We start from the raw sequence: 20613 nt of genomic DNA, 5'->3' as shown, positions 1-20613 counted from the left end.
ACAATCAATCAAAGAGTGACTAGTATTTGTTAGAACACTTGACCAATTTGGAAAGCAAACCTGTGTCGTGTGTCCAATGAAATTACTTCTTTCTTGGCCAAATTTATATTCTGCTTTACACCTATTCCCCACCCCGTGGCCGGAGTGTTGTTGAATAAGCAATTTGATGGATTTAAATCAAATCTTGTGTTTTAAGATTTCATCATCCAAACATCCTGGAGTTGGCCGCATACTTTACAGAGAGTGAGAAGTTCTGCCTGGTTTATCCATTCATGAGAAACGGATCACTTTTTGACAGATTACAGTGCGTAGTAAGTCATTTCCATTACTCTTCTTGCTACTCCAATTCCCTGTCGCTGAAACCTTTGATGAGAGCTGGGAGCCCAGTGTGCACGTTCACATGAGGGGACAACCTACACTGGGTTTCCCAAGGAGGCAGAGGACTTCTCCATGAATTAATTTCTTGCTCTTAGAAGACGGCATAAACACCTGAGTTACTACGTGCTGTGCAACATGGTGGCCAAAAGATTTGCTAGGTCCTTACTCCTTATTGATTCTACATCTCAAATGAGTTTACATCAATTACTCTTACTTCTCAGATCATTTTTTATTTATATAACATTACCAAGGTACCATTCAATACACATAAACATAAAAATGGTACAGACTCCTTAAAGTGAAGGAGGTTGAACAAACGTCATGATTTCTCATAAGGTGTTTTTTGAAATATGCTTAAAAATTGATTCCAATAAGATAGGTTTCAGTTAAGATGAGAATAAAATCAGATTATTTTCAATTATCCACACTATTATGCCACAGATAATTTTAAAATCTTATTTAATGAACTGTTAAACATAACTTCCTTATTACCCATAATTTGATTAAACTAATATTAACATTAATAGGTATCTCACTAGCTACAAAGGCCTAGAACAGCTATTGGAAGTAGAGGAAAGCCTTTCTTGAATTAAAAATCCATTACTGTAAGCCCAGCTTCTGTTCAGGCAATCTTCTGTGTAATGAATACATGTCTGGCTTTCACTCCGAAAGTGCAACTAAAGCAACTACTCTTGTCTTTTTAGGGGAACACCGCCCCACTCTCTTGGCACATTCGGATCAGTGTATTAATCGGAACAGCCAAAGCCATTCAGTACTTGCACAACATGGTCCCGTGCTCGGTCATCTGTGGCAGTATTTCAAGGTAAGTTCTCCCAGAGCTTTAGGTTCCACCTGCAAGCCCCTTTCACCCGGTGAGTCAGACTTCACACTATTTTCTGCCTATAGTTTCCCTGGCATGTACATGTAAGTTAAAAATGCTCATCTAAGTATTTAAAACCTTACCTTTTTATTAATGAAAGCACATCTACCAAATTAAAAAAAACTACATTTATGTTGCCAAAGGGAGAGTTTATATTATCTTGGGGAATTATTAGTGAATAATGTAGGATAGACAGTTTTGTGTATTTTATTAATTATACCTGATAACAAACTGTGAACTGAACCTGTATTAATCTCACTTACAAAATAAAACAAAAAAAACCCAGGTTAAAGGAAAGGTTAAGTGACTGACTTGTAGGGGGATTTCTAGCAAGGTAACAGTAAAATTCTTTGGCAATTAAAATTCTTTGTCGAGTCTCCAGTGTCTTGCTCTTTCTACTGAGCCTGCTGCCTCGTAGCTGTTATATATTCATCTGTGACAAGCCGAGCAGCAACTCCCGTGTTCATTTTTGAGACATGAGAAATTTAGAAGCAACATCTTCCATTAGTAGACATAGGAATCAGGAATCGTTCAGAGAGTAGATCGCCTGTGGCAAACCTCTCTGTGAATTTTTCCTATGTGCCCTTTACCTTGAACTTGTCCAAAAGTACCCAAACATGCCTCTACTGAAGAGCAGGGAAGACTGGATTTAAAAGGCTGCTGCCTCTTCTGAACCATCTCCTAGGATCTGGAGAAAAGCTTTTCGTGTGCTTTTGAGTTGACAGAAGAGGGACTGATTGCCTCCTTCTTTGTTTTGCTGGTGAAATGAACTCCATATGAAAAGACTAGATTTTCATTTAGTCCCGGAGAAGTGGGGGATCCACACAGAAATGTCTGCTCCTGTTGCAATGTGGTGATTCATCAGCTGCTAGTGGCCGCATAAATCAGTATAAAATTAGTGCACCCTCATGGCACCTGGGACATAGATGGACATCCAGTGGAGGTCTCAGAGGCCCGTGGTGTCAGCCACTGCGGTTAGTTCCCAAAGGCTGTGGTGGGTACCCCCAACCTAAAACAGTCCCCTTTCACACAGCTCTTGACCAGCTCTGCCCAGCAGGTGCTCACATATGTTTTAACTGAGTAAATAAATAAATATCTGGAATTTTGCTGTACATATCCTTTCCTTGGTTTAAACTTGAAATGAGCATGAGCTTATTTTCAATCCCGAGCAGTAGTACATGAATTTAATTAATTTTCCTTTTGTGTGACTAAGTTGATCAAATCCACTCCTGAAAACGCAGCTTGATAGGAAAGAGGGGTGAGAAGAGAGAGAATGTCGAGGTTTGGGTACTTGATGGGAGAGGGGGACGGGGAAGGTCACCAACCGGAGCAAAGGGAACATGGGGTGGAGGGATGCACATCCAGGCTCTGCCGGGTCACAAGGTTTTCCACAGCTGACACACACTAGGTGAGGAGATTTGGAGGTGTCCCTCCAGCATCTTGCTCCTGGTTTCCGGTTAGAGAAATGAGTTTCAACCGGTGTGCCGTGAGAACTTTTAGAATATGCAATACCTGAAATGCCTGACTATTTAGTCAGGGGCACCGACCTCGTTTCCTCTAGATTGTCAAATAAAAAATTAACAGCAGCTAAAACAATAATAGCTGTCCAGTGTGAATGAATCAAAATTATACCTATTATTTTTGTCAGATCAGCAAAAAATATAAGACCCTTTTAGTAATTTAGTAGCAGAATTTTAGTAATAAGTTTATGTGTGCCACGAGATGAAAAAGATGGAGAATCGCTGGGCTAGAGCACAGACTGTGGGCCCTGGTTTCTGCTTTCCCATTCATGTTTAGTGTCTTCAGGCAGCTTCCCAGGGAACAGGCTCAGAGGCAGAAATTTGCCTGCGGGAGATTTTTAGGGGTGTGCTCTCAGGAACAACAAATGTCAGGGAGGAAAGGAGGAAGGCAGAATCGGGCGGTTGGAAATGCTGAGCTGGAATATTGTCCTAGAGGCCTTGGCTGATTCTATGGAATAGCTGAAGTTGGGGTGACCCTTCAAAAATATCCTAAAGTGAGGCAAGGCGCTCAGGTTTTTGTACCCCTTCATCTGACTGGCCCTGAGAGGGGCTGTAACTTGGCTGAGGCAGCTCCCTTCTTCCAGGGACAGATCCCAGGTTGGGTTTAGCTGTGAGCCATCAGCCACTCCTCCCCGATGGGAAATGGGAAGCAAGAGCCTCCCTGGGTCCTGAAGGAGAGACCTGGGCCACACCCCTGCAGCCACCACAGTTAGGCTTGGAGATTGAACTGGATGCCGCTCTGCAAAATGTGACCAAATGATTCTTCTTTCTCATGTGCTTTCCTTCCCACCCCTTTCCATCCTTTCCTCTTAGTTCAGCAGAAGCTGACTTTCTACTTACACTGTGATTCTGAGCAATTTGCTTAACTTATCTAAGCCTTAGTTTCTTCCTCTGCAAAATGAGAATAAAAGAATAACAGCTTCGCCCTGGCGGGGTGACTAGGTGGATGGAGTATCGTCCTGTACACCAAAAGGTTTCGGGTTCAATTCCTTGTCAGGGCACATACTTAGGTTTTGGGTTTGACCCCCGGTTGGGGTGCATATGGGAGGCAGCCGATGGATGTTTATCTCTCTCATCAATATTTCTCTCTCCCTCCCTTCCTCTCTCCAAAATCAATAAACATATTCTCAGGTGAGGACTGAAAAAAACAAACAAACGACTCTTTAAAAAAAAAAAAGAATAAAAACTTCTATCTTAGGGTAATATGACAAAGTATATATGGTGCTTGGCAAAGAGTATACTCATCAAATGGTAGTTCCTGTTACAATTGGTCAAGAAGTGGTGGAAATAGCAGTGGAGGAGGCTAAGATCTGATGGCTAATCATTCCTTTTACTTCTCTTTTACTTCCTGTCTTAACTCATTCGGAATGCTATAACCAAAATACTATGAAGTGGGTGACTTATAAACAACACACACCTATTTCTCACAGTTCTGAAGGCTGGGAAGTCCAAGGCAGGCCTGCTCTTTGTCTGTGAGGGCCCACTTTCTGTTCATAGACAACCATCTTTCCCCTGTGTCTTCACGTGGCTGAAGGGACAAGGGGTCTCTCTGGGGCCTCTTTATAAGGCACTAATCCCTTTCATGTGGGCTCTATCCTCATACTAATCACCTCCCAAAGACCTACCTCCTAATACAGTGATGGCGAACCTTTTGAGCTCTGTGTGTCAGCATTTTGAAAAACCCTAACTTAACTCTGGTGCCGTGTCACGTATAGAAATTTTTTGATATTTGCAACCATAATAAAACAAAGACTTATATTTTTGATATTTATTTATATATTTAAATGCCATTTAACAAAGAAAAATCAACCAAAAAAATGAGTTCGCGTGTCACCTCTGACACCCGTGTCATAGGTTCGCCATCACTGTCCTAATACCATCATCTGGGGTTTAGGGTTTCAACATATAAATTTGGGGAGACACAACCATTCATTGTGGTTGGGGTTGGATTCAGTCCATAGTACTTTACCTCCATCATCAATTTATTGTGTTTGAAAAGTGGATCCACAAACTAAGCTCTATTTTTTTAAAAAGTCACTTCTGTGTTAACTTTTTGAACATTTAAAAAAATTACATTCATTTTAATTCACAAATATTCATGGAACATCTGTGTGCAGAGCATTGTATTAGACCATGATGATCATAGTCTTGTCCTTGAAGGTTCAGCCTGGTGATCAGAGAGATAACACAATCACAGAAAGTATACAGGGCACCACTAACTATGCCCAATGCATGGCTGGTCTGAGAATGCTCTTCTTCTAATTAGGTAGTTCTAAGCCAAGTCTTTGAGGAGATAGGTCATGTCAGTGGATTAGTTGAAAGAAGAGAAGAGACTATTCCTGGTGGAGGTGATAATATGTTCAAGGCAACAGAGTAAAGAATTGCCAACCATATAATGAAAGCAAGACAAATTGATTGATTGAAGAGGAAAGGATGAGGTTGGAATAAGGAAAGATAAGACTGGAGAGGGGTAAGGAATGTGGTTGGGGTTGGATAGAGCCTTGAGGTCTAACTGGTCTGAGGACCTAGATTTGATAAGCAGGGCTCTCTCAAGGGACTCCGAGGCTTCTCTGGGGTGTAAGGGGCAAGAGAACGGTTCTGGAATCAGCAGTAGATATCACAATTTCAAAGGAGGCCACTTTTCCAGGCCAGAATCCCAGTACTTGTTTGGATGTGCTGAATATAAAATCATGTAAGGAACACACTAGATGAGTGCCTGATGAGTAATGGAGATGCAGAGTATGGAACGATATCTGATCAGAGACAGGGAGAATTTCATGGGACAGGCAGGGTTTAAACAAGGGGCAAGAGAACGGTTCTGGAATCAGCAGTAGATACCACAGTTTTAAAGGAGGCCACTTATTCTAGGCCACTTATTCTCAGTACCTGTTTAGATGTGCTGAATATAAAATCATGTAAGGAACACACTAGATGAGTGCTCGATGAGTAATGGAGATGCAGAGTATGGAATGATATCTGATCAGAGATAGGGAGAATTTCATGGGACAGGCAGGGTTTAAATTGGAAATGCAACTAGCAACATATTTTATTGTTTTAGTTGGTGAAGGGGCTGCCAATGATTGCTGCCTTTTGGGTTTTTCAAAGGGCTCAAAGCCTCAACATAACCATCTGTAGACTATGCCCACCCAGGCGTGTGTCAGGGTGTGGAGTTGTGGTATATGGGCACTTATTGAGAACTGTGGTTTCACAATTGTTCATCAGTGTGTTCCTCTCTGCTCCAGAGCAAATCAGCCTCTTTCACAGACATTGATCTCTTGACTTTCTGCTAAGCCTGCCAGCAAAGATGTTAATTAGCAGTAGATTTTCCCCCTCCTTTGGTGATGCACACACCTGTTCTCTAGAAACTGGAATGAGACCAACTCGTTTCATTCAAGGCACTGAGCATCTGTCAGGTGGTAGTGACTTTCAGTCCCCAACAGCCTCGGCCAAACGTGCACTGGCTGACCTAGGTCACCCTCCCGAGTTTCTTTTAAATGAATCCTTCACTTTGCTCTAAGTGTGGGCTTCCTTGGTTCTTGGTTCCTCTGTGTATAGCCTAGTGCGCTTAGGAATTCTTACTTTTCTGCCTTTGTCTATTAATTTTTTAAGTCTTTGTAAGGAAAGGCAGCTTCTAGGAGATCTGTCATTTTGTTACACAGCCCTGATAATAGACCAAAAAAAAAAAGGACGTTTCAGAATGTGTTAAACAGTGATGAATAAGTCAGGGCTCTGTTTGTGTTGGAGACATGGGAGATACTGTAATGGGAGATACTGTATTGTTACCTTTATTTTCATTTCTGCATCTGGGGCTCAGATGATGGATCACAGAAGAGTTTATTGTGCATCTTTGACATTATCAAATAATGTTTTTAATAGTATGAAATAACCTGGAAGAATGTGCATAAAGTGAGATTAAGTGAAAAAAGCCAAATTGAAGTAGCATTGAGTACATGATTATAACTTTGTAGTACTACAAATTTATGAATTAAAGAATAGATTAAAGTAAAACATAGAAAGTAAAACATACCAAATAAAAAGTAAAACATACCAAAATATAAATAAGGCTTTATTTAGACAGAGAGATGTAGCTTTTAATTTAATGGCTTAGTTATTACTTCTATGCTATGTTTTTAAATAAAATTTATAATAATTATAACATTTATATAATTGTATAATAAAAATAACATTTATTAGAAAAAATAACTTGGCATCAGATCTTTCTATTTCAAACCGAGGAAGCAGAAGAAACTCCAAGAAGGAGTCTAGTTACGAAGTGATGTCCGAAAGTTCTGTTTTATTCATTCCCTGTAATTACTTCCATCTACAAAAGAAGCTTGGTAATCTTACACCTTTGTGGTTTTTAAAATAGTTTAAGAAATGAAGATTGTAAGGTCATTATTCTGCAGCCTGGAGCCCAAAGTGTGAGCAGCACCTTCGTCTAAGCAACGCAAAGGTGCCTGCACCGGCACTGCAGATGACAGGGCAGGAGCACAGGAAATCCGCTCAAGCCCAGGGCCTCCCACTCTCAGGCCACGGGTTTCTTCTCACTTGTATGATCTGAGCCAACAGGGATGGTCTCACGTTGGAGCTCTTCTTGCTTTCGAATTCTGTGACACTGCCCCTGCCTGTTTTTGTGCTGTGCTCTTTACCCAAATCTAGGGATTGCCCAGGAGAAGGATGTGAACCTACATTTATAAAATCCTGGTCATGCTTTATCCTGATCAACTTCAGAGCAGGGATGAGTTCAGCTACCTTAAGGAGGTACCTCCAGAGACCCGCTCACCCTAGAGCAGGCGAGGCAAAGCCCTGAATTGCCTGTTCCCCGGAGTCTTCTCTCTCTCTCCTTTCCCCTTTTCAACAAGCAGCCAGATGTCATTGCTGTCTCTGTTTCTTGTCACTGGTTATGTGTATGGCCTTTGGGTCAGGAAGATCTCGGTTCAAATCCCTGCTCTGCTACTTGCTGGCTGTGTGACTGTTGGTGAATTCCTTAAACTCCCAGAGGCTCAGTCCTCTTATCTGGAACTGAGCCGACTACTACTGCACTCCTCCCAGGTGGTGGGGATGGGGGGAGATCATCTATATAAAGCACCGCCCAGGGTTGGCAATAAGCTGTAATTTCTCTCACCTAGTGGAGGCTGCCTCTTCCACCTCCCAAGTGTCTCATCCAGCCAGCCCTGGGCCCCAGCACAGCAGTTGTCAGAGCACCATCGCGGTGCAGCTCTGATGATTAGAGCTTCCTTTATAGTGAGCTAAAACCTGTCTTCCTGTGACCGCTCCGCCACTGTTTTGCACTGGAATTTTCTATATGCACCTAAAGAAAAGAGGAGATAAAAGTTCAATTCTGCTTTGTAATCAACAGTTACTTAATCTCTTATGAGTAGCTGAATAAAAAGATTTTTTTTCCAGTTAACTATAGTAAATTGAAAGAGCACTGAACACAAAAAAAAGGAGGGGTAAGCTTTAGTCCTGGCTCTGCCATTAAAAAGTTATTTTGCACCCTAGCCAGTTTGGCTCAGTGGATAGAGTGTCTGCCCTTGGACTGAAGGGTCTGGGGTTCAATTCCGGCCAAGAGCACGTAGTTCAGTTGCAGGCTCGATCCCTGGCCCTGGTCTCTCTCACGTTCATGTTTCTCTCACTCTGTCTCTCCCTCTCCCTTACCCTGTCTCTAAAAAAGAAAATCAGTGGCCCTAGCTGGTTTGGCTCAGTGGATAGAGCATTGGCCTGTGGACTGAAGGGTTCCAGGTTCAATTCCAGTCAAGGGCACATGCCTTGGTTTCGGGCTCGATCCCCAGTAGGCGGCGTGCAGGAGGCAGCCGATCAATGATGTTTCAATCTCTCCCTCTCCCTTCCTCTCTGAAATCAATAAAAATATTTTTAAAAACCCAATGGAAAAATATCCTCGGGTGAGGATTAACAACAACAACAAAAAGCTATTTTGCACCAAATAAGTCATTTCAACCATGTGGGCCTCATTTACCTCATCTGAAAAAGGGGCGATTATATTATATAGCAGTGATTATATAGCAGCAATGATAAGTCAGTTTCATCTCACTTTTCATCTTTGATGGATTGGCAGTGATTTCCCACAGGCAGTATTGAAAGGGAATTGGGGGAGGGGGAGGGTGTGCATTCTGAACTCAAGCTGTGATGTCTGCCAAGAATATGGGAGGATGTTTTGGCAACATTGGGGCCACATATTTGCCATATGAAGAGAGGTTTAATCTACTTATGGTTTTAAATTCTCTTAATTAACAAACTGATTATATGAACACATGTTGGTTAACTATTTTCTATAGACTCAACATCATGCTTATGTAAACAACAGAATCTAGTCTCTTAGTAAGAGTCAAATGGCATATAGTGCAGCTGTGCAGTGGGGACTTGGAGAAAGAAGGACTCCTGGAATTCAGGGCAGTTGAGTGAAAACTTCATGGAGGAAGTGAATATTAGGCTGCAGAGAGGCCTGGATAAAAATTGGGGGGAGGGGAGGAGTACTTTGCAGGTGAAGGGAACAGTATAAAGAAAGAGCACTGAACACAGAAAAAGGAGGGGAATGGCAGAGGGGAAAAGGGTAAAGGGAATCAAATGTTTGGTGACAGATGGAAACCAAACTTTTGGTGGCGAGCATGCTATAGTGTATACAGATATCAAATGATAATGCTGTACAGCTGAAACTTATATAATGTTCTTAACCAATGTTACCTCAATAAAAATTAAAAATTTAGCCAGACTGGTGTGGCTCAACGGTTGAGCATCGACCTATGAACCAGGAGGTCACGGTTCAATTCCCGGTCAGGGCAGAAGCCTGGGTTGGGGGCTCGATCCCCAGTGGGGGGCCTGCAGGAGGCAGCCAATCAATGATTCTCTCTCATCATTGATGTTTCTATCTTTCTTTCCCTCTCCCTTCCTCTCTGAAATCAATAAAAAAATATATTTTTTTAATTAAATTTTTTTTTAAAAAAAGAAAGCCCTTAAACATCAGTAAGTGCAGTCCTCCCTGCCTACATTAGTAAGTGCTAATACCTCAGGGTAGCTAATAGGCTGCAGACAGATCAGGGAGTCAGTGAAAGCTCGAGGGCTTTAGACCTGACCTAAGAGCCCACTGGACAATGTATTAACCTCCCCAACAACCTCGAGTTTGGGTATCATTGGTCTTATCTCAGTTTGACACAGGAGAAAGCTGAGACTTCCAGAAATTAGTAACCTGCTTCTGTCACACCTCTGTAGATGGGGGAGGGAGGCAGGACTCACATGTGTGTGGGCCCAACAATCACGCTCCTACTGGGTGATTAGTCATTGTCTCTGGGGGCATGTTGGCTTCATTGGGCAGAGACAGGGAAATGGGCAGGAAAGGAGAGCGTGATTAACGTGTGCAGATTTGGAGATGCTGACGTCAGACGCCTGGTGAAAATGGCAGCAGGCGGTGGCCTGAGCTGGAGATGGGACCTGGGTGTGCGTTCAGGACCCGCGCCTGCGCCTGTGAAGCAGTGAGAGCAAACAGGCTCCCCAGGAGACGCTGTGCCAAGGACACTCAAGGAGGAAGCCAAGCCCACATTTCAAAAGTGTTTTCGAGAAGCCTGGTGGTTTCATTTGCCCAAAATGTCTTCGTAATTTGAACTCTTCTGAGAGAATGTTATAAAAACAAAACTTTATTTCCAGATGGTGGAATTTGAGGAGGAAAAGGATTTAAAGAAAAGAATCTTAAAGAGTTGATGTCTCTGCTCTTGACAAATGACCTTCCCATTTTTATTTGGGGAACGGAGATGTTTTTGAATTACGGGAAAGCAGTGGTCGTTCTTGCTTTTTCCAACCTATCCCTTCCCGAGCTTAATTGTTTTCACATTTATGAACGATCTTAAATTCAAGTGCATCTTATCTTCAGCGTTTTTCATCCCAGACATTCATCCCTGTTCGTTCCCTGGTGAACATTTCTAATGTTTCCTGTGAGATTATGTTCTCACATCATTTTGGCCAGATGCATTGCATGCTGCAGCGGGGAGGGCTGTGTGCACCCCTCCCAGTCACCTGCAGGCTCCCGGGGAGACTGGGTCTTGCCCCATCTGGTGAGGGGTATCTTGGTGTGGCAACAGCAGTAACACAGCAAGATGTTTCATCGCTTCAGGCTGTCAACCAGAGGCCACGTGTGTCCTCTATCTCTGGGGCCTATTGGGTGGAGTCTGGACTTTCCTTGAGAGTTGCCAGGCACTCAGGGACTGGGCTACTGGGCACCAATAACGTCCCATAAAATCCTATAAAAATAAATGTATCTTTAAAAAACAATCTTGCACCTACATATCAAACATGGTATTTGCACTTAGGTTCAAATCCTGCATTATAGTCTAGGTGTGTCATCTTGCTTTATATTTAAGGCCCACAGCCTTCTACTAAATCAGGACACAAACTGGTGAGCAAAGAAAGCAATTCTTGTAGCCATTGAGGGATGCAGTTCCCCCAAAAAGAATTGTCTTAAAGACTTAGCAAGAGGGAGATGAAGTAATATTCCCGCAGTGAGGATGTACGTCACCACCTGTGTAGGCTTCTCCCCATCTCCTTTGTGACCCTACCACTGATCCTTCTGCGGAAGAATGATCTAGAGGCCTCTCTGTTACAGTAAGTGGTTTTGTGGGAAAGAATAGAAGAAACAGGTTGCAGAGACACTAAGTTAAGTGTGTGGGCCATTGGATGTTTCTCACCTGTGTCTTTGGTAGCCACAATAGCTAGCAAGCTGCCCTTTTAGTGCACCATATTGTTACATGGTTTCAGTTGTTTATGTTGTCTTTATTTTTTCAGTCTGTGTTTACCCCCATAGGATAAACGCATTCAGTTGACCTACATGGTAGCTGAAGGCACTTTATGTTGGAACATTCTATTTGAGGTAGAAGCAGGGGAAAGAATTAGGGCAGAATTGATTGTTGACAGGCCTTTTGCAATTCCCACTTTTCTGAAACAGAACATCCTTCTTCCTCGGCTACCATTAACCTTTATTTAGAACAGAGTAAATCACTGGGCTCAAAATTTATGTTATACACTAAGGTCTGCTGGTACACAACTTGTCTTTTCACCAAATGTCATTATTCAAAGTGTAAACGCAGTGCCCTAGGACAATTTTGCATTCTTATTGATGGCCTCTCGCTGCCCCGAATCCTCCGTGGGTTTTACCGGGTAGCGTATCGTGGTTCCCAGGGCCGCCTCTTACAGAACTGCTTCACCCGTTGCCGGAAGCTTCCCACCAGTTCTGCTGAGGGTCAAGTAAATAGATTAGATTATGGGTTTTTTTGTTGTTACTGCTTTCTCTCTCTCTCTCTCTCTTTTGTACCTAGGAAAGAATTATTCTTTGGGAGTCTGAGTGATCCACAGATTTAGCTTTTTGCATTCTCATGGCTCTGGCACTAAGTTGCGCTTTAACCCTTCTTCAGAGCTGGTGGGGAAAGAAGAGGGCTAGGAGTTTGACAAGGAAAATCTGGCGTTCAGAGCTCTGCTGCCTCTCCCTGGGCTGAGATGAAGAGGGGCGGCTGCAGAGGAGGGCCCGGCCCTGAGTGCGGCAGAGGCTGGAGGGGCAGAAGGCTGGTGCTGGTGATGAGAGCTAACGCACCTCTCTGCCCACGTCACTCCTGGCACACCTGGCACACCCCTGCATTAACTACCCTGGCACTCAGAATTGATCAGGGCGTCCCAGGAAGCTTGGCCTGGATCTGAAAGAGTGCAGTGCACACCCGTGGAAGAAGTAATTATGAACTAAATGTCTTCTTACCGAGAGATGGAGAGAAGGTAGGATCTGGCTCTAGTATATTCCTCACCTTCAGAAGCATGTCAGGATAGTTAATGCTGTTTTCCAAATGAGAAACCCAAGAATGGGTGAGGAGTGACATCGGTGTGTGAGACCCAGGCTGGTCTTAGAAGCTGCTGGGTTTGAAATATCAGGAGAGAAAAGACAAGGCAGGGAGAGAACCGAGGACTGTGCTTCTGAGATAAGCCTCCTCCCAGATACAAGTCCCTCCCTGACTTTCTCCTCATTAATGAAGGGACCGCACAACAGGTAGGGGCTCTAGGGCTTATGCAGAAGGTGGGTTCTTTGGGTTTTTCGATTCTCCTGCCACCTCCAGAGGAAGGGGAGTGACATAAAGTTTAAGGCGTGTCTGTCTGATCCCGGGGAGCCCCATCATTTTGTCTGTCAGTTGAGTCCTAGACAAGGTCTGGGTTAGAATCCTCAAGGCCTCCATTTCAAGTCCTTGAAACAGAGCCAAGACTGACTATTCGGAATCACAGCAGCGCCTGCAGTTCAGACGTGTGGAGTGGCCTGCTTGTCAGCCTGCTCGTCCAGGGACAGCAGGGACTCTGGAACTTTCGTGAGACCCAACACTTGTTCAGAATTAATCATTTCCTGTGTTTATCCTGCAGCTATTCACCACGTTTAACAAGAGTGTGTGGCTCTCCAAAGGTCCCACGTGGCGTTGGGATGGGCAGGGATCTCATACTAGCTTTGGTTTCAGGGGACAAAAACAAGCCCTTAACAAGGTTGAACAGCAGATAACTTTCTCTTAGCCCAATAGCCATCTCTTTTCTCAATAGCCATCTGCTCTCCTGTGAGGAATCACTAGCCTCCATCTAAGCCAGCGTTTACTGAGCATGCCCAGCAGTAGCTGTGTCTGTGCCTGTGAGTTCTGTTGTTTTCCTCATCTCACCATCTCACTCGTAAGGGAAGATGCTGCTGAGGTTTCCGGGGTGAAGTGACCCGCCAGTGGCTACAGAGCCAGGTGGGCTGTGGGAAGTGGGGCTCCCCCTCAGCTTATCTTTTCCCACCCCTCCTACAGCAGCCCTTCCAAGGTCAAACAAGCTCACGCTTACTTCCAGCCAAGATGTTAAGTGACTATTAAGGTTTTTATGTGACGAACAGCTAAAATGGACTCCAAGACTTTGTCTCTGCCTCTTTAGACGGTTATATTTTAAGCAAGACTCAAAGACAAAGAAGCCATGGGGATGGGACTGTGGAGTAGGGTTATCCTTAAAGCAGGGCCACTGAAGATTCCTCAAAACCTTGCAGGTGAGTGGCTATGGGCAGAGCATCCACAGCAGAGCTCCGTGCACAGAACTGACAGGTATTGGCTGAGTAAGGCCCAGGTCATGTTCTCCTCACGTGCAAGAAGAGCACAAGGAAGGCCACTTTTGGTTCACGTTAGTGTCTCCTATTGACGAACCATCAGCTTTATCCACCAACTCCACGTAGGTAGCTGTAAATTCGAAATGCCCACGGTTTTTAGGTCAGGATTTGGTTTTTGGTTCTATAGAACACTTGGATTTAGCACACATTCTCACATTAAGAAAAATGAGAATATGTCCTATAGTTCATGAAAAATATGGATGGCTCTATTTTGTCCATGTTTGTAATGAATAAGACATGAAGGTGAGCTCGTCGTGTTGTTTTTCACCAAAATGTCTTCATGATGTTTTTGTCTTGTTTGTCCTTGCTCCTCATTTTAGTGCCAACATACTTTTGGATGATCAGTTTCAACCCAAACTCATGGATTTCGCCATGGCACACTTCCGGCCCCACCTCGAGCCTCAGAGTGCCACCATAAGCATGAGCAGTGGCAGCAGTAACCATCTGTGGTACATGCCGGAAGAGTACATCAGGCAGGGCAAGTTGTCCACTAAAACAGATGTCTACAGCTTTGGCATCGTAAGTACTGACAATGCTCTCAGTTGAGTGGGACATTTGAAACCTGTATGATTTTATTAACCAATGTCATGCAACAAATGATCTCCTGTTACTCATTGTCTTATACATTAATTTTGGGTAATCAATCAGTAATAAAATATAAATTCATTAATGGGAATGAACTATATTCATTGTTAAGGTTACTAGCCGCCACTAACATGTGGATATAGTTAATGTACGTAACTGACTTTCTGTGTGTCCTTTGTAGGTGATAATGGAAGCTCTGACCGGTTGTAAAGTGGTGTTGGACGACCCAAAGCACATTCAGCTGGTAAGACTTGTCCTCCCCTCTGCACCGTGGTCATTTTTCTGGTAGAGTTCTAAATGAGGTTGTCTTCTTCTCCTCCTAGAGGGATCTCCTGATGGAGTTGATGGAGAAGAGAGGTCTCGATTCATGTGTCTCATTTCTAGATAAGAAAGTGTTTCCCTGCCCTCGGAATTTTTCTGCCAAGCTCTTCTCTTTGGCAGGCCAGTGTGCTGCAACACGGGCAAAATTAAGACCATCAATGGATGAAGTACGTATGCACACAGTTTTATTAAAAACTGAATCCATGGAACCATTGAAAATCTAAATAGGACAAATGTGTATCTAAGTAAATTCTTTATTAATGAGACAAATCCAGCCCCCAAAATAGAATTCTAATCTAATAGATAGCTTTTCTAGGTCGAAATGTCTCATCATCAGGTACTCTAGTAGAGGTCATTCTTGGGTGGAACCAGGGCACCATGAACATTTTAAGGAAGAGACATAGTAATTTGGAGATAATATTTTATTCAACCTTCATAAGAGATCTGCCCATTAAAAATGCAGTGTGTATTCCCCTTATCGGTTTTTTATTCATCTGTCCATCTGTTTAATCGTCCATTCATTTATTTGTTTACAATAAACAAATATTTATTTAGTGCCTACTTTGCAAGGGTCAGATGTTGTGCTGGGTGCTGGGGATACTACAGTGATCAAGATACAGCTGCTGCCCTCAAGCCCACTATCCACAGGGAGAGTGACCTCAGAAAACATGGGATTTCAGGACAGAAAGATAAGGATCCTGGTAGATGGGAGCATGGAATTAGTACATTCTAGCTGATGGAAAGTCAAGGAAGCTTCTTGATGGAGGAGCCAGTGGAGGTAGGCCCTGAAGAACAGGGTGGATTTAGGTAGCCATAAGGATGGACGGACATTCCAGGGAGAGAATATACACCTGCAAAGGCTCAGAGGGCTGGATTTCATGTCGCTAAGACCACAGGTAGTTCTGCTTCTGTGGGATGGTGGGGAAGGAAATGCTGCCAGGTTGTAATAGAAGGTTCCAGGTGATAGAGCAGGGGTGGGGAACCTTTTTTCTGCCAAGGGCCATTTGGATATTTACAGCATCATTCGCGGGCCATATAAAATTATCAACTTAAAAATTAGCCTGCTGCCCTCTAAAATCAATAAAAACATATTTTTAAAAATAATAAGAAATTCACCCCACGTCCAAAAGTAGTGGTAGCAAATCTAGGCCTAAGGTCAGGTCTCTTGATATTCAATTCAATGCAGTTTCTTTTATCCTTTGCTTCAAGTCACTTAATTTATTCATTAAAACGAAGAGTTTAGCTAATCTTTAATACCTTCTCATTCAAAATTCTGTAGTAGAACTGATTTCATGAAAACAAAAGCACAGTCCTTCAAAGGTAGACGGAAAAAGGGTAAAAGGAAACGTTAGTCAAGCTTAACTCTATGTTTGCTTGCTTCTTGGTTATTAGGTCCTAAATACTCTCGAAAGCACTCAAGCCAGCTTATATTTTGCTGAAGATCCTCCCACCTCACTCAAGTCTTTCAGGTGTCCTTCTCCTCTGTTCTTGGATAATGTGCCAAGTATTCCAGTGGAAGATGATGAAAGACAGAACAGACAGCCTCTGCTTCATGATCAACATTTGAGGAAAGAGAGAATCGCTCAGAAAATCCCTTTTGAATGCAGCCAGTCTGAGGTTACTTATCTGGGCTTGGACGGGAAGACGGGGAGTAAGAGAAAGGAGGACGCTTGCAAACTGCCCAGTTCTCCTCCTGAAGAACGTTGGCCTCCAAAGCACGCGGCACCAGCCTGGGATTCAGGGGCCCCCGGTGTAGATGCGGACCCTTCTGCAGAAGCTGCAGGTCACGCTCACAGGAGCAGGCCAGTGGAGACCAGCTGTTCCAGTGAATTTGTCTGGAATGAATGTGAGCAGAACAAAAAGGAATCCATTTTACCAGAAGATAAAGAAGATGACAAGTACTACCCAGGCACTTGAGTACAGGTGGCATCTTGGGAAGACATTGCCTTCATAAGTAATGCCCTGAGGGTGATCCATGTGACCTTGGCAATGAGGATCAACAACCTGGACGATCCCATTCTTCGCTCTCCAACTTGCAAAACAGGGGGCCTTAAAAGTGTGTTTTGTCGGGTAATTGCCTCAGATCAAATCTAGGCTGAATTAGAGCCATTCGTGATTCCTTAAGATCCTGGGCCCTGACTTCGGACAAACAAAGCAATCAAAACCTCCCCAACGAGACTGGATTCTTACGTCCTTCACAGCATTGATCTGAGTCCTCAGAGCCTCGTTCTGCTAAGTGTGTTCAGTTGGATTCCACTGTTGGGTGTAGCTTGCCTGTGAAGTCGTAGGAAATGTCTAGTTTGTAAATATTAATGGTTGCCCTTTAAAGAATTGCCTTTCCGTGTACTTTGATTGACCCGTGGCATTTCCCTGTTCATCCCTATCAAGCTTGCCTGTGTGAAGATGAGCCAGGCTCACCCTTGGCTATGATATGATCTCTGCAGAGAGTAGATTTTTGCCCAAGATCTATAGTCTGTATTTAAACTCTTAGGATAATTTATCACATAGAATACAATTGTTGACTGTTATAAGTTCTTTTTTATAAACGTAGGTACCTATTATATCCTAAGTAGGATGTATGAAATTTGAATCAAGTAATTTCTGTTTCTGAGAAAATGGCTGGTCACAAGAGCCTAGGTCTGCTTTTTGATTCTGTACCTTCCAACTCGATGCCTTTGCTCCTGCTGTGTCCTGTATCCCTTCCCTTTTAAAATCTTACCAATCCTTCAGGGCCCAGCAGAATTGCCATCCTCCCGAGACTTCCCTAATCTCCAGCCAGAAGTACTCACTTTACCAGCATTTCCATAGTAATATGTTGTATTTATATTTTATACTCGTCACTTTCTGAATGATACCAAAGTTGCTTGTGCCATCTCTCTCTCTGACCAGGCTTGTAAGCTGCCTGTATTAGTTTTCTATTGTTGCTGTGACGAATCATCATAGACCGAGTGGGCTAAGACAATGTAGGTTAATTATTTTGCAGTTCTGGAGGTCAGAAGTCCGTGGCATCCCTTCTGGAGGCTTTAGGTGCAGATTCGTTCCCTCACCTATTCAGGCTCCTGCCTTCCTTGGCTTCTGGCCTCTTCATCCTCAAAGCCAGTAGTGTAGCATCTTTGAATCTAGATCTCTCTTTCTCTCTGACTTCTTCTTTATCACCTATTTCTCATACTTTGGCCCTCCTGCCTCTCTCTTATAAGGATCCTTGTGATTGCATTGGGTCCTCACAGATAATCCAGGAAAATCTCTGCATCTCCAGATCCTTAATTTAATCACATCTGCAATGTCTCTTTTCTTCTGTAAAGTAATATATCCGCAGGTTTCTTAGGACATGGACATCACTGGAGACCATTGCTCTGTCACATTCCCTGTGTGTGCAAGGGCCATCTCTTCAAGGCCTAGCATGTTATCCTATACAGAGCAAGTGTTTTCTTATGAGTCAAGTTGAATTACATTATCTCTGTGAACCCACATACTCAAAAATTCAGCTACAGTAAATGCTGTTGAGTAAATTAACAAAGTGGGGATAATGATTGTCTTTGTGATGATGGATGGAAATACTCAAGAAAACCATTTCCAGAGGATTTATAACTGCTCCCTCTTTAGGGCATGTATAATGAAAGGGTAGATCTCTAGCTTCAGAGGAATAGACACATGGCGCACACACGCGCGCGTGCGTATGTGTGTGTGTGTGTGTGTGTGTGTGTGTGTGTGTGGTTGGTTGGGTTAGGCATAGATTAGAGTCCAGATTCAAGAACAACTAATCAAAAACAAGAAGTTATCAGGAATTAGGGGCAGGTTAGCAGACCAAGGTCAGAAATGTGGAGCTATAGTTCTGGGGGGGAAAGGATTTCATGGCAGAAAGTGAGCTTCAAAACACAATAAGCCTTAGTCTGATTGACAGGCCCAAAGCAGGCCCCAGGTAAGCAGTTAGGAGAGGCCATGCTCCCGGGCACGGGCAGGTCTGCCGGCCGGCTGTCCGGTGCTGTCTTCCGCATCTGATCACGATGTCTGTGTTCATAGTGCTCCCAAATGGTCCCTCTGCTAAGACTAGTAGGGGAGCAGGCTTGGACTTGACTTCAGATGATTTCAATTCTTGTGACCTGAGCTGGCTGGCCACTCTTGATTATCCATGCTAATGAAAGGAAGCAGTAGAAGTCTTTGGCATTTGGATTTATAATATGTAAACCATTCTGAGGCTGATTTACCTTGTTTTATTTGAAAATAAAAAACAGCGAATGTGTTGCTTATTTTATCAGTATTAACTTTATCCTTCCAGATTAGCAAATATTGGAGCAATTGACAAGAATATGGGCAAAAGGCTGGAGTGACAATTGGTACAACCTTTCTAAGAAGGCAATATGTCAATAAAGAATTATTTAACAAAAAAAGAAGGCAGTATGTACTAAAGTTGGCAATATGTATCAAAAATTTAAAGGACACACTTTTACCCGGCAATTTGTTTAGGAATTTATTCTAAACATTCCCTGAGTGTGCAGGGGCCGTCTCTTTAAGGCCTAGCATGTTATCCTATACAGAGCAAGTGTTTTCTTATAAGTCAAGTTGAATTAAGTTATCAAGTGTGTAAATAAGATGGCAAAGATGTACTTTATGAGATTTATGATATTAAATCATTGGAAACAGCCTAAATGTCCTTCAATACAAGATGGGTTACATAAAGTATAGCACACATATACAATTGACTTATATGCAACTGTCATTAAAGATTATTTAGATCAATGTTTATAACTCTGGAAATTTGTCACTGAAATATTATTGAATGAAAACTCAGACTCCAGAATAGCATGTTTAATAGGCCGCATTTATAACACTGGATATTTTAAAATAATATATGTTTCATAGAGAGATCTTTGCCAAAAGGTTAATAATGTGTGTGTTTTTTTCTGGCCTGTGGTATTTGGATGATCTTTACTTTCTTTAGACTTTTATGTATTTGAAATTTTTATAATGAACATGGATCATTTTTATTTTCTTAAAACAGTAAAGCTATTTTTATTTTGGAAAAAAATCCTCAACATTTCTATATTGGCCCCCCTCTTTGCTTAGTTGTGCCCTTGGTAACAACTGGCAACTAGCAATGCTGCTTCTATTCCATTGACCTTTGTTCTTTCTGTCCTCAAAGCTTAGTGACTGGAGCTCCCACATGGATTTGTCTGGATCCTCTGAGTAACAAGTTTTGGATTGAAAAAGCAATCCAAGAGGCAAAACTAGACAAATTGAAATACAAGAATGGACAATGGCCCTGGCTGGTGTGGCTCAGTTGGTTGCGCATTGTCCCGTGCATTGAAAGGCTGATGGTTTGATTCTGGTCAGGGCACACACTTGGGTTGTGGGCTCCATCTCCAGTAGGGGGCATACAGGAGGCAGCCGATAGCTGTTCTGCTCTCACATCAATGTTTCTCTCTCTCTTCCTCTCCCTCTAAAAATCAATAAAAATATCGTTAAAAAAAAGAATGGACAATGGATTACAGTACACAACTGAGAATACTTTATAATTAAACTAGAGGCCTGGTGCACAAAAATTTGTGCACTCGGGGGGGAGAGGGGGTCCCTCAGCCCGGCCTGTGCCCTCTCGCAGTCTGGGACCCCTCGGGAGATAACGACCTGCTGGCTTAGGCCTGCTCCCGGGTGGCAGAGGGCAGGAACAATCCCTAGGTGCAGCCCCTGGTCAGGCTCAGAGCAGGGCCGATTGGGGAGTTGGGGCGCCGCCCCCTGTCACACACAGAGCAGGGCAGATCAGGGGGTTGGGGCGC

The 20613-nt window shown here is 43.2% G+C and overlaps 1 protein-coding gene across 2 annotated transcripts in view; it reads left to right on the top strand.

Moving 5' to 3' along the window:
* The window catches only part of IRAK3 (interleukin-1 receptor-associated kinase 3), an 89581-nt gene extending 70900 nt beyond the window's left edge, over positions 1-18681 (top strand). For both annotated transcript variants that reach the window (XM_014544931.1, XM_014544930.1), the window contains exons 7-12: positions 197-311; positions 1083-1201; positions 14257-14455; positions 14703-14765; positions 14845-15009; positions 16235-18681. In XM_014544931.1, coding sequence (XP_014400417.1) covers positions 197-311; positions 1083-1201; positions 14257-14455; positions 14703-14765; positions 14845-15009; positions 16235-16759 — 1186 coding nt within the window. In that variant the 3' untranslated portion in view covers positions 16760-18681. The remainder of the gene's footprint in view (positions 1-196; positions 312-1082; positions 1202-14256; positions 14456-14702; positions 14766-14844; positions 15010-16234) is intronic.
* Positions 18682-20613: the final 1932 nt, after the last annotated feature.

This window comes from Myotis brandtii, unplaced genomic scaffold, assembly GCF_000412655.1.
Source record: "Myotis brandtii unplaced genomic scaffold, ASM41265v1 scaffold389, whole genome shotgun sequence".
In the NCBI taxonomy this organism is placed as follows: Eukaryota; Metazoa; Chordata; class Mammalia; order Chiroptera; family Vespertilionidae; genus Myotis; species Myotis brandtii.
The sequence above is the reverse complement of the archived record's forward strand: the minus strand, read 5'-3'. Positions and strand labels throughout refer to the sequence as shown.